This window comes from Heterostelium album (genome assembly GCF_000004825.1).
Source record: "Heterostelium album PN500 unplaced genomic scaffold PPL_scaffold10, whole genome shotgun sequence".
NCBI lineage: Eukaryota > Evosea > Eumycetozoa > Acytosteliales > Acytosteliaceae > Heterostelium > Heterostelium album.
In genome coordinates, this window is record NW_008805072.1 from 350,172 (window position 1) to 365,979 (window position 15,808).

General features: G+C 32.2%; 5 protein-coding genes across 5 annotated transcripts; 4 read left to right on the forward strand and 1 right to left on the reverse strand.

Annotated features, from left to right (window-relative positions):
• Positions 1-916: 916 nt before the first annotated feature.
• On the forward strand, positions 917-5,883 carry PPL_12167 (pleckstrin domain-containing protein; the record flags this gene model as incomplete). Its single annotated transcript, XM_020582911.1, has 4 exons — positions 917-2,718; positions 2,805-3,291; positions 3,429-4,109; positions 4,468-5,883. 4 exons carry the CDS (start codon positions 917-919, stop codon positions 5,881-5,883), a joined length of 4,386 nt encoding a protein of 1,461 aa, XP_020429692.1.
• Positions 5,884-6,240: 357 nt separating this feature from the next.
• Positions 6,241-7,237, reverse strand: PPL_12168 (uncharacterized protein; the record flags this gene model as incomplete). The annotated part of the gene is made up of 2 exons (XM_020582912.1): positions 6,241-6,279; positions 6,350-7,237. The coding sequence occupies 2 exons, from the start codon at positions 7,235-7,237 to the stop codon at positions 6,241-6,243; spliced, it is 927 nt and encodes a 308-aa protein (XP_020429693.1).
• A 1,065-nt stretch (positions 7,238-8,302) lies between these two features.
• On the forward strand, positions 8,303-10,601 carry PPL_12169 (uncharacterized protein; the record flags this gene model as incomplete). Its single annotated transcript, XM_020582913.1, has 6 exons — positions 8,303-8,861; positions 8,927-8,956; positions 9,025-9,301; positions 9,383-9,570; positions 9,642-9,885; positions 9,908-10,601. 6 exons carry the CDS (start codon positions 8,303-8,305, stop codon positions 10,599-10,601), a joined length of 1,992 nt encoding a protein of 663 aa, XP_020429694.1.
• A 1,234-nt stretch (positions 10,602-11,835) lies between these two features.
• Positions 11,836-14,056, forward strand: PPL_12170 (uncharacterized protein; the record flags this gene model as incomplete). Its single annotated transcript, XM_020582914.1, has 4 exons — positions 11,836-13,129; positions 13,197-13,443; positions 13,558-13,718; positions 13,806-14,056. 4 exons carry the CDS (start codon positions 11,836-11,838, stop codon positions 14,054-14,056), a joined length of 1,953 nt encoding a protein of 650 aa, XP_020429695.1.
• Positions 14,057-14,338: 282 nt separating this feature from the next.
• Positions 14,339-15,711, forward strand: PPL_12171 (uncharacterized protein; the record flags this gene model as incomplete). The annotated part of the gene is made up of 2 exons (XM_020582915.1): positions 14,339-14,385; positions 14,409-15,711. 2 exons carry the CDS (start codon positions 14,339-14,341, stop codon positions 15,709-15,711), a joined length of 1,350 nt encoding a protein of 449 aa, XP_020429696.1.
• Positions 15,712-15,808: the final 97 nt, after the last annotated feature.

Below are 15,808 nucleotides of genomic sequence, written 5' to 3' on the forward strand. Positions count from 1 at the left end.
CATTCAAAAACACACCCAATTTTTTTACCTACACATTTAAAATATTAAAAAAAAAAAACAAAAAAATGTGAGTTAGTTGTGTGTGTGTCGTTTTAATATTCCAACAATGTGTTGTGTTGGTTGTGTTGTTTATTTTAACTCTCTGTTGCGTGTGAGTGTGTGTGTGGTTGATTTGTTAGATTTAATATTAACAAACAACTAAGCAAGCAAAGTAAATGGTTTAGTGTTTTTATTTAATGAATCAATATTCATACCAAATCAATGTTAAAATATGTGATAGAATATTGACAGTATTGTTATTTAATAATAAAGCTAACAACAGAATCATAATAGAATCAATCAATCAATAGAGAATAGAAAGGTATGAAAAGAATAAAAAAGGAGGATTTCTTTTGAATCCAAACAGAAAACTACTTTTTAGAGATTATAGATTGTTGATTTGTTGATTAATAATAATAATGGTTGAATTTGTTTTGTTTTATTTTGGTTTAGCTTGTGATTGATTGTTATATAAATTCATTCACTCAATTAAATTCCAATTCAATCGACATATCATATATTATCATCATTCATTCATACCCTAAATTTGACAAAAACAAATAACTGTTTAATTTTACAATTTTATAAACTCTGGAAAAACCTGGAACACTCATTCATTCCATTCCATTCACCTAATAATTAATATTATTAACAATATTACATAGAATTCTGAAATAAATATCAATATATTAACAGTTAGTCTTTTTTTAATTTAAATCTTAGATATTTAACTTTAGTTAGTTAATAATAATCATAATAATATTAGAAATTATCAACACCAAATTTAAAAGTTTTTATTGATAACCTGAAGTAGAAAAAAATAATAATAATAGAAACAAAAAAGTAATAATTATAATATATTTTTTAACATAACAAAATGACATCGAAATCCTATGTATCTGGTTCACATGCCAATTGGGAGAACATTCAATTGGATTCATTTACAGGATGGATTAACCAACATCTACAAGAGAGAAGTCTGGTCGTCAAGGATTTGGCAACTGATTTCTCCGATGGTGTCATGCTGATCAATTTGTTAGAGGTCATCTCTGGCAAGAAGGTGTCGCGTTATGTTCGCAACCCGAAATTCCTACAACACAAAATCGATAATATAATGGTGGCGCTTCTCTTTATGGAGAAGGTATTGGATATTAAAGTGGTTGGTTGCAACGCCAAGGACATCGTCGATGGCAATCTGAAACAGATTATGGGTGTCAGTTTTTTGTTGATCCAAAAAGTAAAGTCGAGCATGCAGTTGGAAATCGATCCGACACTGCTCAGCGCAATGTCCAGTAACAGCCTGGGCGGTAAACGCGCCACCATCATCGGTACACCAGTATCTAGATTCGCACATAAATCACTCAACCAAGACAATAGCAACAGCAATAACATTCACAGCGGCGCATCCGACTCGGAAACAAGCAGTTCCGGATCGAGTAGCGGAATTAGGCCGGTCGACAGTCGCGCCACAACAACACCATCGACCATCGAAATTACAAGTGGAGTCGGTGTTAGCACACTGAGAAATCGATTCGCCAGTGCACCAACAACAAGACCAACCGATCTTGGTTCACTGTCGACTTCGCTACCCGCAAGCGGTACAGCCGCTGCATCTTCACACTCGGTTCTGTCGTCTTCCGACACCAAGCTTGAACGTGGAATGATTAGAAAAACAAAGAGCGGTGCGATTATGTGTGGAACTTTCGATTTCGGTGGAAAACAACATAGTTTACGCAAGCTTGTGGTTGTACAGGCACATGTGCGTGGATGGATCGCTCGTCGTCGCGTGCGTGTTGCCATGGAGAAACACCGTCAGAGAATGCGTAGCTACGAAGAACACTTTGCCAGCAATCCAAAAGCATATCGTGGTCTCACCAAAGTTCAAGCTCGTACCAAAGCAAAGATAGAGAGAAGACGTCTCTGGCGTCAGTATCCGTTGTTCCGTCGTAACGATATCGTCAAGGAGATCTTGGCGACTGAGCGTAAATATGTCAAGTGCTTGGAGATTCTCATTGAATGTTACCTGCGAGAGTGTGAAAAGATACTGCAACCCAATCAAGTAAAGAGTATCTTCTCGCAGATCGAGGTCATCAAGAATGTAAACTACAACTTGCTGACACAGATGGAGAATCGTTTCAAGGAGGGATCGAAACAGCAGCTCGGTGAGATATTCAAGCGAACCACCGACTACCTCAAAGTCTACACAAACTACGTCAACAACTACAACGCATCGATTGCAGCGATCAACGAGTGCAAAGAGAACGAGAAGTTTGCCAAGCTGCTCGAGCAGAATCGTATCGCCGAGAAGTGTATGGGTTTGGATCTGTCGGCTTTCCTGATCATGCCAATTCAAAGACTACCGCGATACGTTCTTCTGCTGCAAGATCTCGTCAAGTTTACCAGTGACGACCACCCAGACTACGACAATCTCTCTGTCGCCTTGAAAAAGATGAAAGACGTCGCAGAGTACGTCAACGAAAAGAAGAGAGAAGCCGAGAATCTCAACCAAGTACTCAACATCCAACACAGTCTTGTCGGTAAATTCGACAATCTCGCCGAGCCACATCGTAGATACGTTCGTAAAGGTCCACTTGCATGTCTAGAAGAGAAATCAAAGATCTACTTCTTCTTCCTCTTCAACGATATCCTTTTGAAAACAGAGAATAAGAATCTTGCAAAGTAAAGTATCATAAAAAACATCTATATATATATATATAGATTAACATAACTTAATATTAACATTATGTTTATTGTCATAATAATAGACAACTAAGTCAATCAAAGAATTCAAGAAATACTCTGACAGGTGTAGATGAAGGTAAATTCAAGTTTATTGTATCGTATCATTTGGATGGTGCTTCTCTGATTGATTTGGCAGATCCAAACAATCCGTTCTCATTCCAGTTGATCGGTATCACCACAAACACAGGAATGGGTAATGAATTGGGTGCATCGATTGGTACAACCGCAATCACTCTGACGGCATCGTCACTCGGTGAAAAGATGATTTGGATCAACGATATCGATGAGTGTATCTCACAACTACTCGAGAAAACAAGAAGTAAGAAACGATCACTTATCACCGACTACGACGAGTTGACAACTGCAACCTATGAAGCACCGATCAAAGATGCCGAAATGTCTGGTATCCTCATCAAACAACACACCGAAATCCTATGGAAACAAAAGCAATTCTATCTTAAAAATGGAAATCTCTTCTATAATACAATCTTTGAAGATACAAATGAAAAAGTAAGTAGATAATGATAACAATGATCATTGAAGAAATTAACTTATATATATATATATTAACATTTGTTGTTATTGTTGTTGTTGTCCACCAGCCAAAGAAAATGAAATGTATCAATTTAATATTATCATCTGTAAAGTTAGTACAGGTTGTAGATCACCCACATTGTTTCCAATTGATTACACCGTTGAGAATCTACTTCTTCTCGTGCCCCGATGGTCAAACTTTATTCCTTTGGATCTCGTTGATTCGTTCTTCAATTGCCAAGAAGCTTGATTCTCTGACTGAATCCGACGAGGTAATGTCTTTAAAACAGTATTCACAAACACAACAATTGTATCACTCTCAATCATTGAACAACTATAATTGTAATCGACCTGAAAAGAAACGACACTCTCTACCTATGAAACTTTCCTCTTTTCCACTCTTTAGCTCTCTTCTCTCTAATGTCTCCTCTAAGCACTCCTCTAGCAATACATCGAATGCCTCGACTGTCAATAACACGCCACTGATACACTCTGTCTCTACACCTACACCGTCTGCTTACAACAATCCTCATCGTAACCATCATCATCATCATAATCCATCGGTATACTTTACGATCACATCGGCATCGTTGCCAAGTGATCTATCATCGACAGGATTGAGTCAAAGTTACAATAACAATTGTAGCAGTTTGAGTAGTAGTTGTAACAGTCTCAGTAGTAGTAGCAGTGGTAGTTGTTACAACAGTTTGAGTAGCAGTGTCGGTAGTATGACCAACAACAATTCTACGTTGAACAGTAGCATTAGCAGTATTACTAATTACAACATTAACAGTGTATCTGCTTCATCTACTTGTCTCTCTCCTACCAACAATAGTTTCCAACTCATCAAAAAGAAGAAATCAACAAGGAAACGAAGAACACTTTCTACTTCTCTATTTTATTTGTAGTAGCTTGTTACTCTTTCTTTATTCCAATTCCAAACTTTACCTCTCAATATTCTACCTACCTACCCTACTACCTACTTTTCTTATCTACTACCTACCTAATATTCTATCTAAACATATATATATATACATTGTAAATTTGATAATCTTTATTGATTCTAATATTAACTTTAAATATTTGAACAACATCAAACATTAAATACTAACCTAATTAATTCTATTTAATTTTTATATTATTAACTTTTAGAATGATTTCCTCTCTGAACCAGCCAATCAAAGTTGTGCGGATTGTGGTGCATCAGACCCATCGTGGATCTCAACATCATTTGGTGTAGTGCTGTGTGTAGAATGTTCGGGTGTGCATCGTCATCTTCCAAACGGTGCATCACATGTAAAGTCACTTCGTGGACTATCCTCGTCGAACTTGGATGTCGATCATCTCAAGAATCTCGATGGCAATGCCAGAGCCAATCAGAAATACGAAAAGAACGTCCCATCTCATATAAACAGACCGTCTCCCAAGGATTCCGTTGATATTCGTCTGCCATGGATCTACGCCAAGTATCTGCCGGGCACTCCCATTCCAAGTTCGCCATCGGAAGTCCGTAGAGCAAGTGTGAAGATGACCGGTGGAAGCAGTCCACCATCGCCATTAACCCAACTATCTGGTTCACTCGTCGGAAGTGTAGGTAAACTCGATCATTTTATAGAATTGAAGAATCAATCAGCAACATCAACATCAACAATGAAAACTATACCAGAAGAACAATCAACTACTACTTCTACTTCTCCTACCTCTACTTCTAATGCTAATGTAACAACAACATCAAATCAAACCAATACTAACAAAAATGAACAACATGACGGTGTGAAGAATATCAATGGTGAGACAAACAATAGCAATGTCAGCAATGCAGAGTTATTGTCCGATCCAACTTCCTCTGAATCATTAGGTCTCTCATGTAACAACAGTGCCAGCACCAGTGTAATAAGTACACCGAACAGTCTAAATTCAGCAGATGTAGATGGTTTAAATGGAAATGAATTTAACCATCCAAGTAGTTCACCAGTTCTCCTTGCCAACAACAACGCCAACGCCAACAATGATTCAATGTCAACTTCCGATAGCCATAGTTCAACACCGGGTGAATCTTCATCTACCACAAACAACACTAATGGTAATGATAACAATAACAACAGTAATGAATCATCACCAACAATGATGGCATCGAGTTCATCTGCCAACTCTACAGCTTCATCGATGTCACCATGGAAAGGACACAGTCAGTTGCCAGCGATCGAACGTAAGAAGTCGGTATTCCTCGACAAACCACGAAAAGAAATAAGAAAGGAGATCGACGGTGTACTCTACAAGACGAGCAGTCCATCGAAATCAAGTAACTGGAAGAAGTACCATTTCTTCTTCAAGGACGGTCTGCTCAACTATTTCAAACTCGACGACAAGAAGATGAAGAAACCCAGAGGTTCCATTGACCTCAAAGACTTTTACTCACTGAAAGTCGAACCAAAGCCAAAGCAACAACACTCTTTCACACTAATCACCAAGTATCGATTATATTTCTTTGCATGCGACACCCATGAAGATTTGAAATCATGGGTTGAAGTTTTATCTGTTGATTCTAAAGGTGTATCCTATCAATAACAAACTTGAACATAACAACAACAACAACAATAACAATAATAACTCTTTGTATTTAAATTATTAATAAATTATTCAAAAAAAAAAAAAAAAGTATAAACAAAAACTATAAAACTTTAAGACTACATTAATACTTTATCAATTGACAATTATGATTTTTAAAGATGATCTCTTATTATTAAATTTTTATATTAATAAGAGATAGTTATTTATATACATCGTATGTTGATATTCTCTAAAACATTATAATGATATTTATAGAGAAAATAATAATGAATGTTATAATGATTGATAATAATGATTATGAAAAAGATTGATTGAAAGATAGACAGATAGATAGATAGATTGATAGATATTGCCCTAATGGTGTAATCCATTAATAATACGGTCACTTAATCTCTATAGATTTTAAATACATTTAAATTGTTAGTTTAAGAAAATAAAATAAGATAATATTATCTACACTTACATTCTTCATGAAGAGTAAATCTACATCCCATTTCTCTGGATAAGTAGAGCGAGCTGCTTTGTAAGTATCTCTTATTTTCAATGCAAATTTGTACTTTTCATCAGTGGTTGGGTAAGGAAGTGAAGAGATCACTGAAATGTTGATTGGTATATCACTCTGCTCGATCAACCACATCATGACGTCGTGGCTCATATTTTGCATTGCGAATAGACTGACTTGATCATTGAACAGCGGTCGATACTCTAGATTACGATAGAGATACTTGAGTACATTGATTCTATTGTATTTGGCTGCACACAGTGCTGCTTTCGATGATGGTTTGCATCCGAGTGCACTGACATACTCGATGATCTCAAAGTGACCTGATCCACAGGCGGCGTCGAACGCCACCGGCATCAGCGATGTCCTCCACTTTCGAAAGATGATATCTAGCATGTCGAATCGGCGACAATCACCGATCTTCTCAAAGATCATTGTCGTCATCGATCCTTTGGGACAACGGAAACTGAGTGTATTGAAAGCGTAACGGAATTTGTCGATGAACAGACCGGTCATTCCATTGTCAAGAAGATACGATGCTGCGATCTTGGTTTCGAATTTAACAATATTCGGGGCTGGAGTTTTTCCATAATGATATAAAAGCTTTGCAAGTTTCAAAGTGATCGGATTGATCATTGAAAATATCTTTTTTCTTAGCACTTGAAATCGAAACACCTTGAAGAACGATTCGTTGACATTGCTCTGACCAATCTCTTTCTTCTCCAACATCAATGTAAGCAATGATACATTTGAATTTGATTCTCTATTGTTATTGTCATGATGGTGATTGTCTTGAAGTTCATTGACTATTGGTGGTGGTTGGATATCAACAATAATAGGACTATCCATTTATGTTTTTTTTGAAAAAAAAAAATAAAAAATAAAAATCAAACAATAAGTTTGTTTATTTCTAATAGTTAAAAATAGTAATAGTATTACTAAAATAAATTAAAAATACTCTAAAATTAATTCAATAAAGGTTGTAAAAGTGTGAATATCACACAATATATATTTCATACAAATTTCCCCTAATTTTATTTCAATTTTATTCTTTTTATTCATTTTACCACTAGTTTTTTTCTGAAAGTTTTAAGATCGGATGATTATTTGTTTTAGCGCGAACAATCGATTTGTTACTAGGAATAATTAGTAAAGAAATAATTATAAAAGAGAAAAGGAATTTAATCATAAAGAATAAAAAATATTTAATAGTTTGAAACAACTTTGACAATATAGTTGATATTAAACAAACTAAGGATACAATTATTGTAACACATCTATATGATATAAACTTAAATATTAAAGTTGGTAGTGCATTTAGGTTGATATATATAGCTCTACAACCGACATACATTTCTCTTCATCAATGCTTGTAGCGAGATACATAAATATTTTTTTGATGTGCTGTTTCGGTTGAGTATAATTATACATAATATATATAGAGTGTCTTTAGAAAAACTTAAATGCACTACCAACTTTAATATTTAAGTTTTAGTATGTTCAACCAAAAACAAGTTCAGGGTTTGTAATATGGTTTGTTACAAATAGTAATAATAGTGATAAAGTTCATTGTGTTAACACAAACTTTAACTTTTATCTATTATAATAATCTCACCACTAACGAAATTTTTATATATTTAATTGGCGGACCATACTATACACAATCAGATTTGTTTTTTTTTGAAGGTGAAGCAAGTGTGTGTTTTTAAAAAAAACTTTGATATTGTTAAAATAATCATACTATTGGTTATTAGACCAACAATGTCAAATCCAATGATATTAAAATGAGCAAATATGTATATAAAGGAAATAAAACAATAAAAATATATTCAAATCATTTTCTATCAAATAGGATTATAAAAAAAAAAAAAAAGATTTATTACTTTTTATATATTATTTTATATTTTTTTAAAAATGGAATCTTTAGATAACTATATAGAGGAGGAGGAGGATGAGGAGTCCTTAATGAATCTTAATCCGGAATCTCCTTTAGATTTAAATCTATTTGCCAATCCAATTAAACTCGGTAAAAAGAAACAAATATTTGAATATCAAAAAATGTCAACTTCTTTACAACAATCAAATTATTATTTTTTGGTTACGCCAAATTATTTTTGGAGTAAAGTTCCAAATCAACATATGTGTGTCAATTTATTCAATGTAAATGAAGTGAATAGAGTGTACAAAAAACATTCACCATTTCAATTGAATTTTAAAGTTTCGAAATGGCAACCACACTCCAAATCCCCGTCAGTGATAGACGAAGCTACAGTTGTTAGCAAGCTTCAGAATGTATTTTCAAAGGGCCCTACTACATTGGAAGATGGTGAAGCCCTCATGGAAGAACTCATCTTTGACAATGCCGGTACCTACACAATTAAATGCTACGGTGTTATTTTGGATCAAGACATTCACACCGATTTTAGTTTTAAGTTTACTATTAATGCAATTGGTGAGAGATCACCTTCTAAAAGTATGTTTTAATTAATTTACTAAAATTATTTTAAATATTAATTTATTTATTTTTTGAAATAATAGCATCTAAAGATAATTCTAAATCAAAAAAAAGTAATTATTAATTTAATAGTTCTAAATTTATTTTTAATTAACTGATTACTGACTTATTTTAATAATAGAAAAAGATGTTTATATAGAGGAAAAGTTTACTACAGATTTTAATCACGAAAGAAAAGTCAAAATGGAAGTTGATATGGCAAGAGTTCAGGAAAAAGCTGAATGGGATAAATATGATCAACTTTCTGTTCAGTATACTAGTGAATTTAGAAAAATACCATTTCTCTATTCAAAGCTCTTGATTAGTCAAGGAATTGGATCAACTTATCTTGGAAACTATGGAGAATCACATAGACTATTTGATAAAGCATTAGAAAAAGATTCTTCTCTTGAAAACCTGTAAGTGTTTCTTTATTTTAATTAAACAAAAAGTTATTTATTTTTTTACATTCTTTATTTTAAAAAAAATAATGATAATAGATTCGAAGCTAGTACTATGAGATCTGTTTCTCATAGAATACAAAAGAATTTCAAAGCTTCAGAATTACTATTGACTTTTGCAACTAGTTTATATCTTGATCTGAAAGATAAATATCCAAAAAAGATATGTCAATTCACCAATCTACTTATGGGTCAATATTATTTCAACTATGCAGCACATCATTCTGGTAAATATAAGTCAAACAAAAGTATATTTTTATGTATTAAAAGTTACTAAAAATTAAATTATATATTTTAGATCTATTCCAAATGAATTTTAAAAACAATTTGAAAAAGGAGGAGGAAGTAAAAGATTTGTTTAAAAAATCAATGGATTATTACAATAGAGATTGTGAAAATAGTAAAGCAAATGGATCTGAGGTGAATGCCAGAAGTATAAATGGATACTATAGAAGCAATATTCGAATTGTTCAAACTATTATTGGATCAAATAATACAAAAGAACAAGATTTGAATAATGCTTATTTACAATTTCTAAAAGCGTAAGTAAAAACATTAAAATAGTTGTAAAATTTTAAAATTAATAGTTTCAATAATTAGAATTCTTAAAAAGAATTTTCTATATGATCTGAACGCCACTAGAACTCAAATTCATTTCCATTTTACATTGGCAGATCTACATAGAAAGAAATTCCAAATTACCAACAATCAATCTTATGATTTCAAAAGGGATTGTCTTTCTGACTTTCTCAAGTCAATTAAACAATCATATGATAGTGCTTATCGTAATGGATTTAGAAATGAAATGCGTTATAATACCGATCGTTTCTATGATTTGGATAACCAGGCCAACAATAGTAAAAACCCAGATTTAGATTTGAAGACATTACTTGGAACATTGACTGGATATGGCGAGTTGGTAGAAGACATGAAGAGTCTTTCCTTTAGCCAATCCAAGAGTGTTAGAATTAGAGAAATTGATGAAAATGGGAATGAAATTGTAAAAAAACAAAAAATTAATCATAGCCAAACTCAGGCCATAGCAACCAAAGTGCATCATGTATCACCGTTATACTATCTTCTTTCATTATCTGTAAACTCCAGCTTTATCAGAGATCAACTAGATCAGCTACCATCAACGAAATTTATGTCACTAGAACAACGCCAACAATCTTTAACTCTTAAAGCTCAACTTGAATATTTAAATTCTTTAGAGCTAAAGACTAAAACAGATTTTCCTTTATATAATCAACAATAAACTTAATTTTAATTCTCCATCATTTTTATTAATTATTTTTTATTAGTATTATATTTTTGTACAGTATTCTCATGGTCAACAATTGACAAAAAAAAAACTTATCAACCAAATAATATCTTTAAGACCTTAATTTTTCTATGTTTGATCACAAACAAAATTAATCATTATCCATTCTTTTTTAAAGAAATTAATTTTTTTTTGAATTTAAATAATGTTGAACAAACAAACTTTTTCTTAACATTTCCTAAGAAAATTCATTGACAACGGATTTCGCAATTCAAACGAAACGCAACAACAAAAATGAACAGACTTAAGATTGGTGATCATCAATCTTAAAACTAATTTTCTTTTTGCTATGCAAACAAAATAATAATATTGTAGAGTTAAGATTCAAGATAAGATATTTTAAGAGATTTAAAAATACCGACCTTTGCACCTTGCAGTATACAAAAAATAAGAATAAAACAATCGATTCTCAAAAACAATCACTGAATGGATGTGTGTTTGTTTAAAATTTTTTTGGAAAGTTTAATGGGCGGGACTCAAATTCCATATGTGGTTCAATATTAATTTTTTCAAATTCTTTTACCTTTTCACACTTCCCAAAAAATCACAAAATTTTCGACTTTAATTTTGTGTAAATATCTAATTAATGGCAAAGATTTGAAGACCAACTATTTGGTTTCAAGCTCGCAAAAAGAAAATAAAAAATAATAAATTAAAAAAAAAAAATCGGTTAAATTTTAACAGCCATTTTTTTAAAAAAGTAAAAAAGTTTTGATCACCAATAACAAGCAAACCAACCAATCAATCAATATTACTTATCTTGGTATTTCAGAAATAATTAATTAGATCATATTTAGCTAATCGTTATTATTCAATTAAAGTTATATTGTTTTCATTTCAGTTTATTTCAATTTATTTCAATTCAGTTATTCTTATTTTTTTATATTTCTTAAAGTTATTATTACTTTTTAGCTTTTATCTATTTTTATGTTTTTTAAAAAATCTTTGTTTTATAGTAATTATAATATTATTTTATATATATATCTTTAAATATTCTCTTTTTAGTCAAATCAAATCATTCTATATTATCTTAAAAAAATAAATAAATATTTTGTAATAGTTTATTAATAGTGTTGTTACTACCTAAAGTTGTAGTAGTAGTAGCAATATAAACTTACTAAATAAAAGTTAGTAGTAGAATCAGCAACAGCAATAGTAGTATTTAAATATGACATCTCCATTCGACTTGTTTGTTGGTGTTAGTGTTGAAAATAGTGGTGGTAGTGGTGATACTGTAAATGGAAATAATACCACAAATCTTAGCATTGAAAATAGTGGTGGTAGTGGTAGTGGTGATTCTTTATCATCTTCCTCACCACCAAGTCTACCTTTACCCACATTCTACGATGATAAACAACAACAACAACAACAACCAACACAACTACAGAATAGTGGTAATTCTACACAATCGAATGTTTTTCAAGCATTAGACGAATCAGATATGCAATATCTATTAAACTCTGCAACTTCACCATCATCTGACAACAATAACAACATCAATAACAACAACAACAACATTAACAATAGCAATAACAATAACAATTCTAACAATAAGAATGAAACACTATCTTCTTCATCTTCTTCAGTCTCTGCTTCACCTTTTATCAGTTTCATCGAACAACAACAACAAAGTATGGGTAGCTTAACCGATCAATTCACAAACAGTCCATCACCACCACAACCAACTATACCTTCACCAACATTACCGTCACTCGATGATTGTAGTACAACTACGACCACTACTACAACCACAACCAACGCAACAACAACATCTACTTTAAATGATAGTGAAATAGATCAATTGAATAATAACATTGCAATGGGTCTCAATGAGAATTCGCTATCGGTGGAGACTCACCACGCCATTGTATCGGGTGGCAATCTCTCGAATTCCGACGCACTGAAAGCGTCGCCCTATATCTTCCACTGCACACCGACCTACTACGCCGCCAAGAAGAATCAAAAGATCGGAATATTTATGTATCACCGCGACGAAGCGAATCGCGTCTGTCAGAATCATCCGCCACTCCGATTGAAGCTGGAATCGGTCGCACCTCACTGGGTACCAAGTAGTTTCACGCGTAAAGATAACCGTAAGAACATCGAGGAGATCGCACCCAATCAATTTGAAACACTCGAATCCACCATGAAGAAAGGTGAGGTGCTGTTCGGATCGATTCGTATCCAAAAGACCGGATTCTATTACCTGCGCTGCTCTGTCATTCTTCCACCGGCACCGAACGACGAAGAGCTGAAATTCAAAGATTTCCACTTCACCATTAGAATCTACTTTTACGGTAGTCCATCAAAGAAGAAGTTGGCATCGCAATCGAAACAAGACGGACAACTACCTGCAACTGCATCGTCTGCAACCACCGACATCAACCAAACAACAACAACATCATCATCATCGAACCAACAAGATGCTAACGAAGCATCTGATTCAACTAAAACAACAAAGAGTAAGTTAACATATCTTAACCATTTTCTTCATATATATATATTAACTCAAAACTACCATAACTATAGAATCTATAAATATTAGACCAAATGAGAATTTGTTGAATTATATTTCACATCTTCAAGAGACAGGTGCTAAATGGGTAGAGTTGGATAATGTATTCGATCTTTACTTGAGAAAGTATGAAAAGAATCCAGAGATTCTATCTGATCTAATGATAGAACAGAGTATTGGATCTACTTTTATTGGTGAGCTATCTACAGCTCATAAACAAATGGATAAAGGTTTAGATGTATTCTATTCACCAGAGAATCTGTATGTTAACAATTAACTTATTATTATTTTTAAAACAAAAAAAAAAAAGAGTTTAAATCTAATTATTATTACTATTTACTATTATTATTTGTTATTATTATGATAAAATTATAGATTTAAAGTTAGTTATTTGAAATCAGCGATCTATAGAATACAAAAGAATTATACTGCATCAAAGTTACATTTAGATACATGTGATTTCTTGTCTTCAAAGATTGACTTGACATCCTTACAGAGGGCGCAGTATTATTTTAATAAAGCTGCTCATGATTATGGTAAGTTTATTATTTAACTAAAACAATTGTTATTATTAGTTGGTTTGATATATTTACTAATATTATTATTATTATTATTATTATTAGATTGTTTAATTCTACAAAAAACTAAACAGAATAACTATACTCAAGTTAGAGAGCAAATCGTTGAAAAGTTAAAGTTGGCAGCAGACCACTATGCCAAAGACTATGAAAGTATCTCACCAAACTCAACTACCAACGCTAGAAGTATCAACGGTACCTACAGATCAAACATCAGAATTGCTCAGACCCTGTTATGCTCAGAGAGTCCATCTCAATCCGATTTAGAAAGAGCTGAAACTTTCTTATCAAAGTAACTATTATTATTATTATTATTATTATTGATTATTTGTCAGCTATTCAAGATTGATGTTAACTAACACTTTTTGAAAATGTTATTATTAGAATACCACATACAATTCAATCATATCCATTTACACAGAGAACACAAATACATCTTTTATTTACTTGGTCCGATTTGATGAGGGAGAAATACAATTACTATAAATCAAACACTCTCATGGCATACAACATGTTGAAGCAGTGTTTTGAGTTTATGAACAAATCGTATACCTACGCATCGAAGCTTGGTTTCAACAATGAGAAGCGTTACACCAGTGACCGCTATCAAAGGATCTACTCTATGGTGCCATCGAACCTTTTGAACAGCTTGTCTGGTTACAACCTGATGTTGAATCCTATTGGTAGTTACTTTGGCGGTGGTGGTGTTGGTGGTAGCAACAACAGTGTTAATGATAACAAGATAGTTACAGCAGGTGTAATCAAAGCTAATAAGAAACAAAAGATAGAAATACCATTTATCTCTAACAACAACAACAACACCATCAATAACATCAACAACAATAATAATAATCTAATTAATAACAATATGATGATGATGAATAATAGCAACAACAACAACAACAATAGTATTATCAACTTTAATAACAGCACAATAACTGGTGGTGTAAATACCAATAATAATAATACTACCAATAATTACTTTGATACGACAGCGTCTTCACTCTTGAATACCTTGTTGGGTAATCTTCAGAGTCAATCGCCATCTGCCTTGCTCAGTACTCTTCTAAATGGTTTAAATAGTTTAAACAACTTTAATAATAATTTAAAGAATAACAACAATAATAATAATAGCAATAATAATAATAATAGTTTGGTATCAAGTAACAATAATAACAATATTGTTAACTTTAATAATACTTTTAATAATAGTAATAATAATATTGTTAATCAATCCGCAACTAATCAACTTCAACAACAGCAACAACAACAACAAACACCAGGAACTCATATCAATACCAATGTATTGACATCTATACTTAAGAATTTAGAGCAAGGAAAGAATAATAATGCTCTGCAACAACAACAGTTGCAACAACAATTACAACAACAGCAACAACAATCGAATATTCAACAGCAACAACAAAATTCATTTTTCCCATCACTTGTAAATACAACACAACAGCAACTACAGTTACAACAACAAATTCAACACTTACAACAATTACAACTTCAGCAACAACAACTTCAACAGCAGCTACAACAACAACAGCAGCTACAACAACAACAATTACAGCAACAACAACAACAACTCTCCTTTGTAAATATCAACATAAGTAACGATAACAACACAATGAATGCGCAACAACCACAACAACAACAACAATTCAACTTTATTAATACAAACCAAGATCAATTGAATAATAACTATATAGACCAATCTCAATATTTATCAAATAATAATAACAATAACAATAACAATAATAATAATAATATATATAACCAACAATTTGTGAATCAACAAAACACTACCAATAATAATAATGGTTATGGTCAGACACCAACATCGCCAACATTCACAGTGGACACTAACCTGTATCAATCAACATTTTTGATGGACATATTGAATAACAACCAAATGTTTTCACCGGATGAATCATCATTTAAATAAATATTAATCTCTATATAGATACTTATTTAATAACATTTATTAATAATATTAAATATGAACTGATTTAAAATATTTGTAAAATGTTAGATTTTATTAG